The sequence below is a fragment of the Lampetra planeri genome, chromosome 18 (genome assembly GCF_965212315.1).
Source record: "Lampetra planeri chromosome 18, kcLamPlan1.2.h2, whole genome shotgun sequence".
Taxonomy (NCBI): Eukaryota; Metazoa; Chordata; class Hyperoartia; order Petromyzontiformes; family Petromyzontidae; genus Lampetra; species Lampetra planeri.
Genome location: NC_136124.1, coordinates 7,330,921 through 7,349,638, shown reverse-complemented (window position 1 = coordinate 7,349,638; position 18,718 = coordinate 7,330,921). Strand labels below are relative to the sequence as shown.

The 18,718-nt window shown below is 51.2% G+C and overlaps 2 protein-coding genes across 3 annotated transcripts in view; both read right to left on the bottom strand.

The window, feature by feature from the left end:
- The window catches only part of PTK7 (protein tyrosine kinase 7 (inactive)), a 95,178-nt gene extending 92,841 nt beyond the window's left edge, over window positions 1–2,337 (bottom strand). For both annotated transcript variants that reach the window (XR_013586224.1, XM_078602422.1), the window contains exon 1: window positions 1,335–2,337. Coding sequence is in view for 1 of the 2 variants with exons in the window: in XM_078602422.1 (XP_078458548.1) it covers window positions 1,335–1,392 (58 nt within the window). In the remaining variant the exon portion in view is untranslated. The remainder of the gene's footprint in view (window positions 1–1,334) is intronic.
- A 2,609-nt stretch (window positions 2,338–4,946) lies between these two features.
- On the bottom strand, window positions 4,947–13,662 carry ZFYVE21 (zinc finger FYVE-type containing 21). Its single transcript, XM_078602435.1, has 7 exons — window positions 13,468–13,662; window positions 11,051–11,101; window positions 10,175–10,343; window positions 9,382–9,460; window positions 8,875–8,969; window positions 6,506–6,648; window positions 4,947–6,070 (listed from the first exon to the last, which is right to left on the bottom strand). The coding sequence occupies exons 1-7, from the start codon at window positions 13,618–13,620 to the stop codon at window positions 6,017–6,019; spliced, it is 744 nt and encodes a 247-aa protein (XP_078458561.1). The 5' UTR covers window positions 13,621–13,662; the 3' UTR covers window positions 4,947–6,016.
- Window positions 13,663–18,718: the final 5,056 nt, after the last annotated feature.

Below are 18,718 nucleotides of genomic sequence, written 5' to 3'. Positions count from 1 at the left end.
CCGTACCCTACCCGTACCCGGGTACCCGTTTGCGACCCTGGTGCGGCCGGGTACGGGTAAGGAATCAAAACCCGTTTGCGACCTCTGATCCTAACTCAGGCGAGATTTAAAATACATCATCATCAATATTTTAATTATCTGTAGCAGCACTGCTATCTCTCCACCACTATACCATTGAAAATATTAAATGCGAATGCAACTTCGCTGCCACGTTCATTAACACTATCATCATCACCTTCATTGTAACCAACACCGTTATAATCACCATCATGATTACCACCATCATCACCTTCATTGTAACCATCACCGTTATAATCACCATCATGATTACCATCATCATCACCTTCAATGTAACCATCACCATTATAATCACCATCATGATTACCACCATCATCACCTTCATTGTAACCATCACCATTATAATCACCATCATGATTACCATCATCATCACCTTCATCGTAACCATCTCCATTATAATCACCATCATGATTACCACCATCATCACCCTCATTGTAACCATCACCATTATAATCACCAGCATGATTACCACCATCATCACCGGCTAGGATTTTTATTATCGAGGTGAGAGATCTGTGGCGAGATGCGAGATGAGTGGACCACGACCACATCATCATTCACATCACCGACATCAACCACCGTGATCATCAAGCGCCATAACGCACCACAACCACCATCATCTTTGTCATCTACACTTTAAAGCAAGGCTCACGGTGAGACTGGTAACAACAACACACCACGGCAATCATCACCAACACCATTCACCATTCACAACCGAGCACTGTACAGACCCCCCACGTGTAGGGGTGGTGGGGGGACCCCGGTTCCCTGGGAACTTTTAACCCCTTCAAGGGGACCTCAACCCCATTCAAGGGGACCTCAGAGAGAGCGAGAACGCACCATGGAACCCCTCTACGATGCTGGCGAAGGGGGACAATCCGTGGCTCAGGGGGATACCCAGGGAGAGAGATACTCGTGAACTCGTGGCAACTTGAGAGGAACTTTGATACAACTTTGTGGGAACAATGCCGGTGACCCGCGCCAGTACCGGGGGGGGGGGGGGGGGGAGATTGAAGGGACGAGGGGACCGTGGACACAACAGGGGGGGGGACCCCTACGGGACCCCAATGAGACCCCGATGGGACCCCTACGGGACCCCAATGGGACACCGCAGGATATCCAAAGCGGACACAAACACGAGAGCTTCACGAGGAACCGCAAGACGACCCAAATAACCCCCAAGGAGACGCCGAGGGGACCCCCAAATCGCCTCAAGGAGGGGGGGGGTCCGTGGAGATAGACAAAGAGGGACTCACCCGCGTGGGCTCCGGCCAGGACGCAGAGCAGCAGTAACAGGGCGCCCGGTAGCCTCATGGCGGAGGCGGGTGGCGAGGGGATGACCCGGGTGGTGGTGGTAGACGGGGTGGTGGTGGGTGGTGGTGGTGGACGTGGTTGTGGTGGTGGTGGAGGGGACGATGCGGCCAGGCCCTCGCTCCCGGGGTCGCCGCAGTAATCTTTGCCCTGGCGGCCACGAGGAGGCGTCCAGAAGGGGGCCCGGGGTCGTCCGTCTCCTCCGTGTGCCCCTGGCTGGGGTTCCCCGGTCTCCCTCGCCTGGCAGAGACGAGGAGGCTGAGGCTGCTGTGGTAGTGGCGGCTGTGGTAGTGGCGGCTGCTGTCTGCACCTTCACCCACCCCCTCCACCACCACCACTACCACTCGGTTCAATCGCAAACCTCTACCCCGAGCTCCTCCTCCTTCACTTCTCTTCCTCCTCCTCTTCCTTTACCCCTCCTCCTCCTGCTGCTGCTGCTTCGCTTTTGTGCCCGCGAGCTTCTTTTGTCTCTCCCCGCGCTTTCTCTCTACCCCCCACCCCACTTCTCTCTCTCTCTCAACGGGGTCTCTTGGTCCCCTAAGCCGCAGTTCTGGGCCCCCGGTTCTCAGTCTTTGGTCCCTGGGTCGCGTCGTAATCTCGGGGGTTCACGGGGAGTGAGGTGAGGGGGGGGTCATCCACGGCGCTAGCAACGAACGGGGGGGGGGGGTCCCACATCCCATCCAGATTGGGACTTGGATCAGAACATTCGCAGTTCGCCGATTCGATCCTTGAAACAAAATTCGGTTCTGAACAGAACGAGACAACGAACCAGCAACAGAGCCAGATTTAATTAAGAGACTTGGCCCCGTTCGTTTCCGAACTTTAAAAACCCCACAACAACCACAATAATCCCGGTCTGATCTGCACCCTGACCCGGTTCGCGAGAGACTCGAGGACTTTTTTCAGAACCAAATCGTCGCCAGATCCGAACCGAGCCGGGCCACAGGCCTCGTGGCACCCCCCACAGCCCCCCCCCCCCGCGTTGCCATGACACCCCCACAGCCCCCACCCCTCCCCCCGCGTTGCCATGACACCCCGGAGCCCACGGAACTGTGAATGAGAGCTCTCTATTCTTGTACGAGCGCTGCGCCGTGGCACCGCCGCCGACTGGGCATGAGTGTGACTCGCGTTGCATGCAAGTGCCTCTGGTGGTGTTTATCCGAGTAGTTAGGTGGTTTGGTGGCTTATGGGTTGTTAAGTTGTCAGTTGTGAAAGTTGTGAGGCGATCGTCACCTTCGGCGGTGGGGAATTATCCTGCCGCCATTTCCGCGGCGGCGGGTCGCCTTTTATAGGCGAGGCCGCGTCCTGACGTCACCGCACCTTCATTTCCACTCGCCAATCAGGGAGTCCGCTGCTAAGCCTCGCGACGATGCCCATTGGTCAAGACGGAGGCGGGGGAGATGTTTTGAGGGGTGGGCCGATGGGCGTGGTTAAGTTAAGTGGGGGGGGGGGGTGTCGAGGCGAACCGCGTGGCTTGAGGTCTTGAAAGTTTAAGTTCACACCCCAGCACTGTGTCACTGCTCAGATAATATAAATTATTTTTATTTTACCATGTAAAGCCGACTGAGATAGAAGCGACCTGGCCACAAATGATAGATGCATGTGTTTACACGGGGTTTTCTCGCGAGAGGTGTAAGTCCATCTTTGCCGATCTGCAAATTGAACATATTGTAAAATAACTACCAAAATCAAGATTGAACTGCTATCACTTTTATCGGCATCCATATTTCCAATTGCCGAAGCCGTCCGAGGCTGATTCCCGGAATAGATGACCCCACCATGACTGTTGTGGGGTCGCGGGTGGTTGGCGGACTGTGCAAAATATTTCATGATAAATTAACCCCTGCCCAAGACAATGAATTGTGATAAGCCATCACCTGTGTAGAGGCCATATCAAGATTAAATACAGTAAATACATTTTTAGTGGTCCCATACTCTTCTAAATAACACTACGATGGTTCTAATTCCACGGACCCATACAACTGCCAAAATAATAACAAAAACAAATGGTTTCTAGAGCTTGGACGAGTCTTGAGAATTTTTTTTCAGGATGCTTCTGTCACCGGTTGTTTTGTAAGTTCCAGTGTTGTGTGTGGAAGCAGAGGCATCGTTACTTCTGGACGAAGGCTAAGTCATCAGCCATCTCCCATGGCCTCGCCATGCAACAATCTGTTCCTGTTGTGTGCGAGCAGACCTCATCGCTCCGTTTCTACAACGGCTGTCTTCTCGCAGACCTCCCTCCTTTGCTATTCCATTGTCCATCTCGGCCATCATATTTTATAGCACTGTAACATTGGGTGCTTTCCGAAATCGTGGTAGGAGAAATTAAAGCATGAACGTAAATGGAGAAGGTATTGATCATCTCAGATTTACTGCTAACATACAAATCGATGGAAATTAATTCCAGGAAATGAGTGAAAGCCTTAATTAAGATGCTGTATATTTGGGCTCAATGTTTATATGCGTGAAAAATCACGTACACGTTCACTAAACGAGGATATCAGCTGGATGGACATCTAGAAAACATACCTCGGGAAATGTTGAAGGTTTAAACCAGTACCCACAAAAAAAACAAGCACATTGGTGACACCGAAAGTTCCACACAGGTGGATTAAATAATCCAGTGCTAGACTTCCATCTGATCACCTTCCACCACTAGTGTTCAGGGTAACGCTGAAATCCAGGATTCTTGGGAGAATCCTATCTCGAGGTGAGGGGGGTCATAAGGGGCTGGGTGACCTCTCTGGAGATTAAAAACCAACACACTCTCCTTGATTAAGTGGAGACGACGAGCCCCCATTAGTTTGGCCCCGGGTCGGGGAGCACGGCAATTTGAAGTTGGAGCCGCCGCGAGGGTGACAGATGAGCCTGGCTCTGCCACACGCTCATAACGAGCACCCAGGAGCGAGATCAGAACGCTTCCGCTCGTGTTCATTATGGACACCTGGAAACACCCATCCAGCCACGACCGCACAGCACAAATTTCAAGAGCGTCGGTGGCCATCGGGGGATCCGAGAGCCCATAATGACCACGAGTGTGATTCTCAGCCACAGTTCGCATCAGTGGTGAGTGATCTAAATGGGTCCCGGGTAGTACCCCCCATTCACCAACCCGCACGGAGCAGTGTGAAGTATGGTCAAACACCACAAAGGTGGCCGGGTGGCTCGAGAGATTAGAGCACAGAGCCAGCACGACTGAGACTCCTGGAAGTCAAATCCATGTTCACGCTGCCTGTAATTACACTTGGGCTGTCAAGTGTAGGGAGTTGATAGTGTCCTAGAAACACTTAGCAACCCACGGTTATATATTTTAAGATAACGCATTCAAGCACCATTAGAACACTGTACGATCCACTTTTCATGCTAATTGTATCACCTCCCCACTGACGAGAGGCCAGATAATTAATATCCAAATTCATTTTTTTACAGCCACGTAATCCGCACTCTCAACAAATGCCTACTACTCTGTAGACGGTGAAATTGTGTCGGCTATGAAGATTTCTCAGGGCAGCCCTCAATTGAAATACACTTTATCAGGGTGTGGGGAAACACACAAATGATCTTCAAAGAACGGTTTTATTAAATAGCTTTGTTTAATGCGACGCATGGCGCTGAGCGGGCGTGCTGCCCAGCAGTCAGTAAGGTACAAAAATGAGGACACAGAATACACGAGAGAACACAGCGCTGTCTCAACTCTATGCAGAGCCCGGTGCACATGGGGAAGAGGGGCCCGAGAGACAGACACAGAGACACGAACTCACACAGAAATGGCCACAGATACACAGATTGACAATGAGAAACACAAAGAAACAAAGACGTCAAGAGATGTACAATTAGACCCAGAGACAGAAATAGAAAAACACAATGAGACACAATAAACAAAGAGAGCAAGAATCAGCGATCGAAACATAAAAAAAACACGGAGACACAGATACACAAATAAACACACGCAGGCACGAAGTAACATTAGGCATGTAACAACGCATAGATTCATCAATTCACCTTGATTGTTACGCTCAAGATATATGGAATCACGAGTACAATAATCCATTATCTCCGATGCGTATGTGATGTATGCAATCGGTTTATGTAAACTCTGCAGCCACTGCAGTCGGCTACAATCACTAACGTGCCAATACAAATCGTCGTCGATTCTCAGGTTTCAAATCATGACCCTCGAATTGCGATAATCCTTCGAGTCGCAAGGATGGGGAGATGGGGGAGGCGAACCGTTACATGCCCAAGAGAGACAAATCATTTTGGGTCCCCTTAAAGGAAGCGCTGTGAGCCCGCCGCACAGCTGTAAAAATGGCACTGCACGTACGCACGGGGAGGGCAGTTGTTCCTCTGGAGCGGAGAGAGCATCCACCACGCAAGGAGTACGAGAGAGGGAAGTGGAAAAGGCTCTGCGCCCAATTAATACTGCAATCTCCAAAGTCAATCAATCAACGCGGTGGCGGATGTGTGCAATTAACCCTACGGATTACAAAAAAATCAAGGATATATAAAGTCTTCGGTATTATAAGTGTTTGTTTCTTACAAAAAGGTTATGAGACTAAATGTAAAGTAGTGTAGTGTGGTGGCGTCGTGGTGGCGTAGTGCAGTGTCGTGAGTAGAGCTGGATCTTTCAACACTCGGCAACTTGCCCGTCGTCTTTGCCTTCGTACAGCAACTTGGTGGCCTAAAGACGAGACGCGTTGCCCGAATGAAGCACCATCACTGCGAGGATGAACCTCACTCATTAGTACTGCACTGGCACCTTGGCCAACGCCGCGCTCGCTACAACATCGCCACATTGTCAGCAAACTCGCCACCACAATCACTACCATCGCCATCACAATCATTACGAGCACCATCTTGCTACAGCCACCACAACCACCACAATCACCATTACCACATATATCACCAACACCATCCCAATTATCAACAACAGCAGCAACTGCAACAACAACCATAATTCGCCAAGAAGTGATGGTAATGTGACCACAGAGCTTGTGCCAAGCTAGGTGCACTCTTAAGCAGGAGGTCACGGAACAGACTCCGATGATCGGGGTTGACTGAGACACACCAGCAGTGCCCCCGCCCCCCCCCCCCCGTGGGTGCGCGTGCCACGTACCCTGTGCATGGCGGAGAGCCACAGCGACGCCTGCTTGCGGTCGTCGCTGTACTCGGGCACGCGCAGGGAGAGGCAGCGCAGGGCGGCCTCCCCTGGCACCGAGTAGCGCAGCGCCATGCCCACGAGCCGCCCCCCTCCACTGCCTGCACAAGATACAGGTCGACAAAACACAAAGACACGTAGATACAGGTAGACAAACACACAGACACGCAGAAGCGGTGGTGTGGCCAGAACCACGCCCAGCCATCTTTGTCTCCCCAGTGCTGAAGTTTACATACAACACCAGGTACTCTTTTAAGGCTGAATCTACCTACAGGAGGCCCAGAACTGGTTCAGATATTCATCACCGATGTTGGTTGTGAGCGGGAATTGAGCTCTGGTCACTGGGTTTGTAGTGCGGTACTCTAACCACGAGACTATTGCTCCACCCAAAATCATCCTACGCACACACGTAAAGACACGTGTGTCTGCCATTCACACAATTCACCACTTATTGTGGACATCCATTCTGATTAAATTGTCGTGATTCAGGGTCACGATTCATTTTAAGAATGAATTCTGTTTTGCCTCATTTGCACCGTCTCGCTTATTCCGTCTAGCTCGCCTAAGAGAAGTGGGCATGGGCGTGGGCAGGACCTGTCCAACGAGACCGAGTGGCAGCCAGGGGTGGAAACACATCCAAGAGGTCATCCACCAGGGAGACAGAGTAATGAAATCAGCTGATGTGCATGTGCTAGATGTATTACATTGTAGAATTATGAGCTAAAAAAATACAAATAATGTAAATGTTACTTGCCATATATCCCAATGCTGAAAAAATACCTGCAGATTACTGAATTGGGATCACATACAGCAGCAACATCGCCCCTCACTGCGAAAACTTGGCAGGACCCTCCTGTGACGAACAAGTGTATGTATAGTGATGAATAATAATGCTGAGGGATGGCGACGGCTTGGGGGAGCCCTCACCCAGCAGTGGATTGATGACGGCTGACGATCACTAAGATGATGAAAGGGAAGAACCAATCGTTACTCGCCCATCAGTCACAGTAATGAACCCTACACCTTGTCCTGCTCCGTACAGGTTCCTGGAGGTGCTGGCTAACACCACCTCTCCACACCGGCCCCCATTACCCCTAATAGACCTCGTTAGGGAGGGGATTGCTGCTGCGTGACCTTGCACGAAGCTCCTGGTGCTTCATCATCGAGCCCGACAAGCGGCGATAATGAAACACACGGAGGCTTTGGGCAGGGGTAAGATTTGAGTGCCATGGGGGACAGCACGCTGTTAATAGTGCATGTGCCCGCGTGAAGAGGCCGGCCGGCTCGGAGGTTGCACGGCATTGAGCTGGCACCACCGAGAACCTGGGTTTGAATCTGGGTTTCACCCAATGATGATTTAACCGGGTTCTCAAGTGTAGTTAGTTGATAGTCTCTGACCAGTCACCAATCACTTGACACACGTTAAATAGAAAACCTGTTATATTGAATCTAATCGTGCACTTAATTTGGAAAATTCCGGTTCCTGGAATTAAAAATATCGATGCGACTTGTCCTATGGCCAACATTATTCTCTACCATGCGAAACAAAGGTCATAACTGGGATCTCTGGGAAGGCCATCATTCAACAGCAGATAGATCAAGGCTGATTATATATGTGTATAGGTATTTCAACATTTGTGTATGTGTATGCATAGGGTATGTAAATTTGACCACCTATTGTAGATGCTCGTAAACAGTGGTTGTCCACAGAGTATGTGGGCTACACAGGAGATCGTGGTCAATGTATGTAGGAACAGTCCTCGACTTATGAACAGGTATGTTCTATTTGTTCGTATCTCAAAATTTAATTATACATAGTGTTATAAAATGCCTTAGGCTTCAACAAAAAAGGGAAGCATTGTTAAACTTATAAATAAGAATAAATATTGTACATTTGCATGTAATAAATACTGTATAGTAAATCAAATAAAACATAAAATGAAGTAACATGCAAAGAAAAAGAAATTATTCTTATTTTCACTTTGAGTTCTGATGCTGGCTTGTCACGCGGAATCTGGGACTCATTACATGTCGCAAAGGATCGCTCCGCCGAACAAAATAGTTCCGTGGTTCAGTTTGTAAGTACGACTGAACATTCGCAAGCTGGAAGGTCAAAAATAATAACATCTTATGACGGTTCATTTGCAAGTGCGGATGTTCGTAAGTCGGACGTTCGTATCTCGGGGACTGCCTGCATATGTTTGCACGTGATTGATTATGATAATGATGACGAAGAGGGCTGGCACAGTAAAGACGCTGATTAGCAGAGTGAAGAAGTGAAGATGTGAAGTGAAGGGAGCTGTCAGCGGCGATGATGGGGATGTTACCGTCCGGCGAGCCGGGCTCGGTGTGGCCCTCCACCCCAGCGATCCGGCACACCTCCACTGCAAAGTGCTCCCCGTCTCCATCCAGAAACACGTGTCTGCCCAGCAGAGCGACCAACCTCACCCAGTTAGCACTCCGACACCAAGACCACAAACGCAACTACAAGAAACACAGCCCAATGCAGATTTATATAACACAGCGTCCATAAATGCGGCTGCATCTCTGGACACTATACAGAAACAATGGGCATATTCATATTGTACAGTAAGGCAGTTGTAGGTCTCTGTGAGTGTATGGGTCTCAAAGTGAGTCGGCCTCTATGTGCAGTCCATTTGTCTGTTTTGTGAGTATGGGTCTCTCTATACGTGGTTAATATAGCATCTAAATGCATCTCAAGGAACTGTACATGAATAGGGTAGGCATGCAGTGATCCATGCAATGTGCATGGGTGAGCGGGTGAAGGGGTGAGCCGGTGAGCGGGTTAACAGGTGCGTGGGTGCAAATCCCACCTGTGGTCGTTGGAGAGGCGGCCGTTCATGGTCAGGCTGGTCGAGTTTGGCTTTTCAACCGACACCATGAACGTGGTTCCTGCAGCCACAAGCGCAAGCCACAAACACACCAGGGTTGACACCAGCATGGAAAAGTGAGAGAAGTGGCAGTGAGCATCGTCGAGTCACAAGGGAGTCGCATACCTGTGAACCGCTTATCAGTACCTACCTTATTACAGACCAATTCAGACCTTATTTGTCACCCCTGCCCTTATAAATCTCAACATTCATCCTACAAAGTCCCATCGCAAGGGAGAAACACAAACTAAGACAAAAAAAATTGCCCGTATTGAAATGGCTGTACTCCATATTGACCTGAAAACTCAATTTCCCTGTAGAAGAGTGTGGGTAAACCGTATGGGTTGACAGTGGAAGGAGGGATAACTTATAAGCCGCGATGAGACCACGGGTGAATAAAGTTGAAGTGCAAATTTTAAACAAGGCTGCGGAAATGTTGTTCGGCTCAATCAGGGTCATTATCCAAAACGTTGTCTATTTTCTATAGATTTTTTTTCTCTTTTCGGGCAGTGTTATCTACAAAGGTGTCCAGTCTTTATTATTTATGCTTGTGCACCACTGCCATGAGTCTCACACGCACAAATGTTGTTAGGCAGGGAAGGACGCTGGGTCAAATCTAAGTTGTCCTGTCTCGTAGTATGCATCACGTGTCTTGCACATCGCCTCATTTGCTCATTCGAGATCATTCTACCGCTCGTCCCAGGGTTAGGCAATATTTGGCAGCGCCATCGCTCACCGGCGAGCAGGACCTTCAGGTGGCGCTCGTAGAAGTCGCCCTCGCGCTGGGAGAGCCCGGCACAGGTGCCACACTGCCGCACGGGGTCCACGAAGGACATGCGCGGCAGCGGCGCCTTGCGCCCGCAGCATCGGTCGCAGAAGCAGCGGCCGCAGCGCCGGCAGTGGTGCTGATGAGCGGCGCACGAGGGACGGGGTTCGTGTCGGGATGCGAGGCAACACGCGGGTCAAGACAACAGGACAAGGAAGCCAAATCACGCATACGCTTGGAATTCGCATTTGTCCGCTGGAGGATTTAATTTGCGAGAATGGTTGGGCTCGCGCAGTGCGTGTTAAGGAGCAGCATGTCCGTAAGTCGCGATGAGACCACGGGGCTCAGTGGTATTTCTCAGAGGGAAAAGGCAACACTTTTATCAATATGGCTGGGTTTCTCTAGGGTTACGTCCCAAATTGCAACAAAACTTTCCACCAAAGTTTCTACTAAAGTTTTTTAAATTTTGGATCAATGTAATGTATTATAGTGCCACCCTCCGTTAGTCGGATATACAGAATATGTAAAGGCTTTCAACGTTAGTTGTCAAGCATTAGCAAGATATCCAGTCGTATAGCCTTCATAGACTGCTGGTGTATGAGCTGTTAGCGAGCACTGAAGGCTGGCACAGTGCACAAAGGGGTGGTGTGGCCAGCACCACCCTGGGCCGCCTTTTTTCTCTGCTGCACTGATGTTTACACAGTGTATCCACAGCCCGCTGGGTGTGGGAAAGCCTCGCATCCAGCAGTGGATTGACCAAAAGTACCATGCACTTTCACATGCACACTCGCATGCAGAGCTCGTGTTGAGGTGAACCAATTGGGCCGTGGGGTTGCGAATAATTACCTTGCGCGTGAGGAAGTCGAACTTGGCCTCGCACAGCATGCAGCGCGTGCACTGTGGGGAGACGAGATATCAACATCAGCTGTGACCTATCCACTGCTGGATGAAGGCCTCCCGCAAGCCGGCGGCATTCCTCATGGTCCTGTGATGTAACAATGATTTGAGTTTGATAGGGCCACCCTCCTTTACGCCGGGGACGTCTCGGGAGCGCTGTACACGCGAGAAGAGACTTTTACACCGCACCTCATACATTTTAAATAACACCCCCAGTGGCAGCTGTCCCTACACGGCACAATGCGACACAGCATCTGGCCTGCAGGCGGGTATTATTCTGCCAATAGCGGGCGATGATTAAACTCGGGTAGTCAGGTCCACAGCAATTTATTGTTATTTGGCGCTCAGGTCCAGCGAGTTCATGTGCAGGTCGGGTTTCGGTTAGGCGAGGCCATAGGGTCAGGGGACCTTAGCCAAATAACAAAGTGAACATTTTTTTTTTATCAGGGAACGCCCACCGAGCTATTCGCTATTTTTCCAGAGGCGACCTGGCCACACATGATAGCTGATAGAGGTGGCTTATATCGTGACATGTGGGAATTAATAGTAGCAGGCAAACACATCTAAGCGCTTGTTTTTCCAGGTCCTTTGGCAGAAACCGGCGGACTTCGAAAAATACGCGCCTCACAAACACACGTACGTCAATAACACTGGCCTTGAAGGAAAACACATGTATAATAAACGACGTTTCGGGAACTGGCCCTGTTTGCTACGATCATTACCCAAAGTGTCACCAATTGGCCCTCGTCTCTGCGGCGAGGAAGCCCCTTGACCCTGTGTTATTGTCAAATGTCCGTCGAGTTTCACGTTGTTTGCGAGTGCGCACCGCTCACTGCCAACGCAGTGTCAATTGCGAGCCAAGGACGTGGGGTCGGGCGAGGACAGGGAGCTTGCACAACACCACCACCCCTCACCCTCGGGGAACCCACGCCTCCCCCCTCCACCAAAACAACCACGGGGACGTCGCCAGGGCGCCTGTGCCAGGCTAGGTGCACACGGACGCGATCGCCAGCATTGCCGTGGAGACGACAGCACTGCAGTGTCATCGAAATTGGCTTCCCTTCCCCACGCACAAAAACAAGTATTTGTTTTACACATCCCACCGTCAGGCACACGCCTTTTTGGTGGGGAGGGGGGGTCATTGGCCACGAGAATTGGTCCAACACAAGCAGCAACAACAAAACAACACAAGCAACAACAACACAAGCAACAACAACACAAGCAGCAACAACACAAGCAGCAACAACAACACAAGCAGCAACAACACAAGCAACAATACAAGCAAAAACACAAGCAACAACAACACAAGCAACAACAACACAATCAGCAACAACACAATCAGCAACACAAGCAGCAACAACACAAGCAGCAACAACACAAGCAGCAACAACACAAGCAGCAACAACACAAGCAGCAACAACACAAGCAACAACAACACAAGCAGCAACAACAACACAAGCAGCAACAACACAAGCAACAACAACACAAGCAACAACAACACAAGCAACAACAACACAAGCAGCAACAACACAAGCAGCAACAACACAAGCAGCAACAACACAAGCAGCAACAACACAAGCAACAACAACACAAGCAGCAACAACAACACAAGCAGCAACAACACAAGCAACAACAACACAAGCAACAACAACACAAGCAACAACAACACAAGCAGCAACAACAACACAAGCAGCAACAACACAAGCAGCAACAACACAAGCAACAACAACACAAGCAACAACAACACAAGCAGCAACAACAACACAATCAGCAACAACACAAGCAGCAACAACACAAGCAGCAACAACACAAGCAGCAACAACACAAGCAACAACAACACAAGCAACAACAACACAAGCAGCAACAACACAAGCAGCAACAACACAAGCAGCAACAACACAAGCAACAACAACACAAGCAGCAACAACAACACAAGCAGCAACAACACAAGCAGCAACAACACAAGCAACAACAACACAAGCAACAACAACACAAGCAACAACAACACAAGCAGCAACAACACAAGCAGCAACACAAGCAACAACAACACAAGCACGGGGTGCGGTTTCGACGTTCGGTGCCTCATCAGCGAACCCACCACCCCCCCAAAAAACCACAGCCCCAGACACAAGGCGCTCTACATTCCCCAGCGCGGATAGGCAGCGCGCGTCGCCGCGCCGGCCTCTCCCATTGGCCAAGGGGTCGCGCGCGCGCCACCCAGGCGGGGCGTGGCTCGGCCCAATCGCGTGAGAGCGCGGCCTATGCGCGCTGGGGAATGTAATAGCGGAGTGGCGGAGGTAAAGAGAGAGAGACAGGATGGGGTTGTCTGAGGAGGGGAAGGGGAGCGGGCCGGCGGATGTCCTCGCCTCCTTGTCGGGCACCCACGGCGGCTCGTCCAGCGCGAAGGGGCTGCCCAGCGCGTTGTTCTCGGGCACCATGCGCAGGCCGCTGGGGCTCCGCACCAGCTTCTTGGCCTCTGTCGCGGCGACCGCCCGCCCGTCCGCGGCAGAGGCCGCCATGATCGTGAGGCCTTCCCCCACCCCACCTTCCCTTAGCTCCGCCCACTTTGTTTGGCTCCGCCCACTCCAATCGCTTCCAATGCAGTGTTGGCCCCGCCCACTTGTTGATGCCCCGCCCACTTGTTGATGCCCCGCCTACTTCTGCGCTGTCCCCCTGCCCGCTTTCCCGATACTCCGCCCACTCTCCTCTGGCTCCGCCTATTCCCGGCTCCGTGAGCGTGACGTCACGACTGCCACGTGCAGTGTTGCGTTGATATCGCTACGAGAGTCATCAGCAGTTACTATGAGCAGTTCAAATTTCGATTTAAAGCCTTCGTGACTGCAGGGATTCATCTTCTTAGTTCTTTGGGTAAAGTCACGTAGAATGGAAATAATAAAATAAAAAAGATTTGTTATTTTTTTCCATGGAAATAATGAAATAATGGGGAAGATTTGCTTTCCATTATTTTATTATTTCCATTCTACGTGACTTTACCGAAGTCACGTAGAATGGAAATAATAAAGTAATAAAATGTTTTATTTTATTTTATTATTTCCATTCTACGTGACTTTACCGAAAGAACCAAGAATATGAGCAGTTCCTTTCAGAATCAGCAGTTCCTATCGGCATCAACTGTTCCCATCAACGTCATAATTTTCTATCAACAGTTGCCATGAGCATCAGCGGTTCCTTTCAGCATCGGCAGCTTCCTATCAACAATCCCTATCAACACCAGCAGTTTCAAGAATCGATTTTGAAAACGGTTACCAGTGATAGTTTTAGCCTTAACGCTGTTGCTGCATTGACAGCGATGCACACGCACAAATAACAAACATACTAAACACATTCGTCAATGAAACTCTGGCCCTAAAAGGACACACGATATATAACGGCAACGTTTTTGTGCAACGGCCCTTCATAGCATAAGAAGGGCCGTTTCTCGAAACGTCGGGCACCTGGAGACAGGAATGCTCCGAGCTCTTTTGCCACGCCGACGCTGCTCAATCTCACGCCACCTGCTGGCTTCTATCACGCATGACCGTTTCTCCAAACTATGTAACTATCCACGACATTAGTAACAATTCAACGTTAACGAATACTTCACTGTCATCATTATTACGCTTTAAATACCCAGGAAAAGCATCGGTGAGTCCCAAAACTCTGTTCCAGTGAGGGTCCTGTCAAGTAGCTTTCAATGCTTTGCATGATCCCAATTGAGTAATTTTCGGTGTATTTGATTTATTTGGCACATTGGGACCATGTCGCTGACACCCGATGGCCTTCCTCTTGCAAATAACCAGGTAATAACCAGGGCGGACGCTCGATTCAAACCGCGGAACCTCTGCGACACAAGCCTCGAACGCGCCACCGCCCATAATCGATCATGATCCTCAACATTGACGATGACGACGACGATTATAACGATGACGATGATGACGAGCACGTGCTTTAATGCACGGGCGAGCAGGCGATAAACACGTGTGTGCGTGTGAGCGCGCAGCTTATGTTAGGCCGGAGAGAGGGGGCTAAACGGACGCGGCACTGGCTGGAGGAGAATGTGAGGCTGAGTGGACTTGCCGGTGACTGGTAGCAGCGGTGCCAAGATAGGCCTCTGTGGAGGAGGTTCGTGAAGGACGCTACTGGGCAGTTGGAGGAAGTCGTCCTCCAACAACAGCGGAGGACAGAGGAGCGACGCTCAGAACATAGCGCGGAGCGCTGGGCCGCTAAAACGCAACAAGTTTGCGCAGTGTGGAACACACGTGGTGCATCTGCCAGTCATCTCAGTCGGTCAACCCATAGCGCATGGCTTTATGCCGTGACCTTCCAAGGGAGCGTTCGACACTTCACGTGGCCTAAAGGTGCACCTAGCCTGGCACAAACGCCGTGGTGACGTCACCGCCACTTAGCGGCGAACGGGAGTCGTCGTTGTTGAGCGCGCCTGTGTTAGGCAGAGAGTGTCTCGCGTAATCTGTATGTGCAGCAGGCGCCTCCATGATAATGCGAGGCGGCGGCGGCGGCGATGAGATGAGATTACGAGTGTGTGATGCTCCACGGCGCGTGTCTTCTCCTTCCTCTGCCGGCGATTGATAGCGACCTCGCCTCCCACATCAATAGCGGGGGAAAGCAGATATCATAAGCGGCACACCTCCGTTGTGTCTACACGCATACCTAAACAATTAGATTTTAAAAAATGCACACCGTATGTTTTATTCCGTTGGCATCCTGGCTTTCCAGAGCAGTCGTATCAAACAGCGTTTGTATAAAAAAAAAATAACTCTGATCCGGTTTCCACCTGCTGGGTCTCATCATCATCAGCAGTCAGGGGTGTTAAACGAATGCTGCTGGCTTGGTATTAACAACTGGACGAGAAGATATTCAGCATCCCATAACCCTCCGCCATCTCCCCACCGCTCCCCTGCGATTCTACGAATTGTCGGAATTTATTGAATACGCCGTGCTGGATCGGCCGCCGCTGGAACGGTCCAACTATTACGCCGCAGATGTTGGCTGTGAGCAGGGCTGTTGTGGTGGGCACGCTGCGCGCCCCGCGAGGGATGGTGGTGGGTCCTTGGGGAAGGTTGTGGGACCGCGCGATTCCCGTGGGGATGTTTGAAGTTGGTAAATTAGACTCAGCGAGGGCGCGGGGGCCCGGGGCGAGGAACTCGCGGCGCAGATGAAATGAATGCAAAGCAGAGAGGAGACATCAGAGAGAATTGCGTGCTGGCAGCACGCAAACACACACAGGACAAAGGGCCTGAACAGACTGTAGGGGCAAGTGCTGTTAGCGAGCACCTATGAAGGCCGGAACGGTACACGAGGGGGTGGGTGGCCAGAAACCACGCCCGGCCGCCTTTGTCTCCCCAGTGGCTATGTTTACACACCGCACCAGGTACTTATTTGAGGCTGAGTCGAGCTAGGGGAGGCCCAGGAGCGGTTCAGATAATCGTCACTGGTGTTGGCCGCTCCAACATTATCATCCACACACCTAAACACAACACTATTACCCACACACCACTACAACGTGTAGACTGGAATTCGTAGCCCTGTGGATTATACGGTAGTTGTACATTCTATACATTCGCGTCACTCGACTCAAATCACCGCTCTAGATTCTGGGTGGCACTGAATCGGGCCCACGGTAACGCGGCCCAGCGGTGGCCCATTCGCCGTTTTGTTGCAGAGGGTCGCGGTTCGATTCCAGCGGCCGCCCGCGATGAATACTGCGATGTGCATATTAATAGTAGACATAAGAGGCGCCCGTCTGCTTCGCTCACAGTGCACATTACACAGATCCAGTGGCGTCATTCGCAGGAGAGGGCCGCTGTGTGGCGACGTAAATGGGTTCACATTTGCCCAATTAAAAAAATTACACCGCAAATTTACCCAATCGGGATGATGCACAGCAATCATCCCCCCCCCCCCCTCCTGTGAACGTGTGGCAGGACCCTCCCGAATACGAGTCGTGAGATTCAGCGAGGCTTTCCTGGAATCGTCACCACAGGCATGACGATTAGTCCAAATAGTGATACGCACGTGCACTTGCAGACGAGAAAAAGATCAGCTCAACAACGAGACGATTAATTCCCTGCTGAGGCAGTGCTCATCTCCTGAGTCGGTGGTCGAAATTCCACATTCCTATGGCGGGGGAGAGTATATCTACAGGACCACCACTGCTGTCTTCCCTACAAAGCGGTTCTCACTTTCATCGATGGGCTGCGGAGTCAACCCCCAGCGAAGAATTTAACTCGCGACGTTTCAGGTGGCGAGCCTTCTTCATGGCAGAGAGAGAGAGGGACCAACACTGTTGTCCCACTTGAGGCCGACGGTGTTACTGACGAATGTGTTGATTGGTGGTTATTTGTGTTTATATCCACAACTGCCAGCGCGGGATCGCACGCGCAATCAGTTTGAGCTTCACCGATTACCCTAATGATAGATTACAGCCATTAATCGACAGTCGCCGGGTAGCGATGATGGAAGGGGGGGGGTGTAGGAGAGGGAGGGGGGGTCAGTGGGGGATGCGGGGAGGGAGGGACTGACGAATCTGTGTACCCGGTGATGCATGGACACGCAGAGACCCTGGAGGATGGGGGGGGGGGTGAGGATGGGGGGGGTGAGGATGGGGGGGATGAGGGTGGGGGTGAGAGGGGGATGAGGAGGGGGAGGACCCCCCCCCCACCCCGCTTCCCCATCCCTGCGAGCCGCGTGTGTGGAGAGATATTGCGACTATCCGGGATTCAATCGCAGCCCACAGATTCTCCCGACTGTTTCAATAAATATACGTAACAGAGGGGGAGGAACACACGGGTGTACGGACACACAGCCTGACATATAGAAACTCAGAGAGAGATACACACACACACGGATACACACGCACGTATCCGTGTGTTTGCTTCGCTATGTGCCAGGGTGTGTATGTGGGGAGCGATGGCGCAGTGGTTAGCGCGCTGCGCTATGAACGCGGCCAACATCGTTGACGAATATCCGAACCGGTCATGGGCCTCCCCTAGATAGACTCAGCCGTAAATAATTGGGAATACAAAGGTGGCCAGGCGTGCTGCTGACCACCCACTCCCTCGTGTGTGGTGTCGGCCTTAATAAGTTCTCGTTAACAGCACTTGCCTCAACAGTCGGTGGAGACTACACGGGGGGTCTTTGTATGTGCCATTGTGTTCACTTTTCGATTCTCGGGAGAGTCGCGTGGCTCGCAGCGAGGTGTGAGTCACGTGGGTGTCGCTCCTCGACTGCCCCAGTTTCGCTCCTGGATGCTGAGACAATGGGAAGAGAACAAGAGATCATTCACATTCAACGAGAAATAGGCGAAACGAACCAAAGACAAAGAGCCCCCCACCCCGTATAGCCGAAACAGACTTGGAGCAAGTGCTGCTAGCAAGCACCTATGAAGGCCGGCGTGGCACACTAAGGGGTGATGTGTTCATGACCACTCACGGCCGCCTTCGTGTCCCCAGCGATGATGTTTACACAAGATACACCAGGTACTGCTTTAAGGCTGAGTCGACCTAGGAGAGGCCTACGCGAGAGGGAATCCAACTCGGGTTTCTGAGTTCGTAGCACAACGCGCGAACTTCTGCATTGTACTACCAACTTCACCCACTC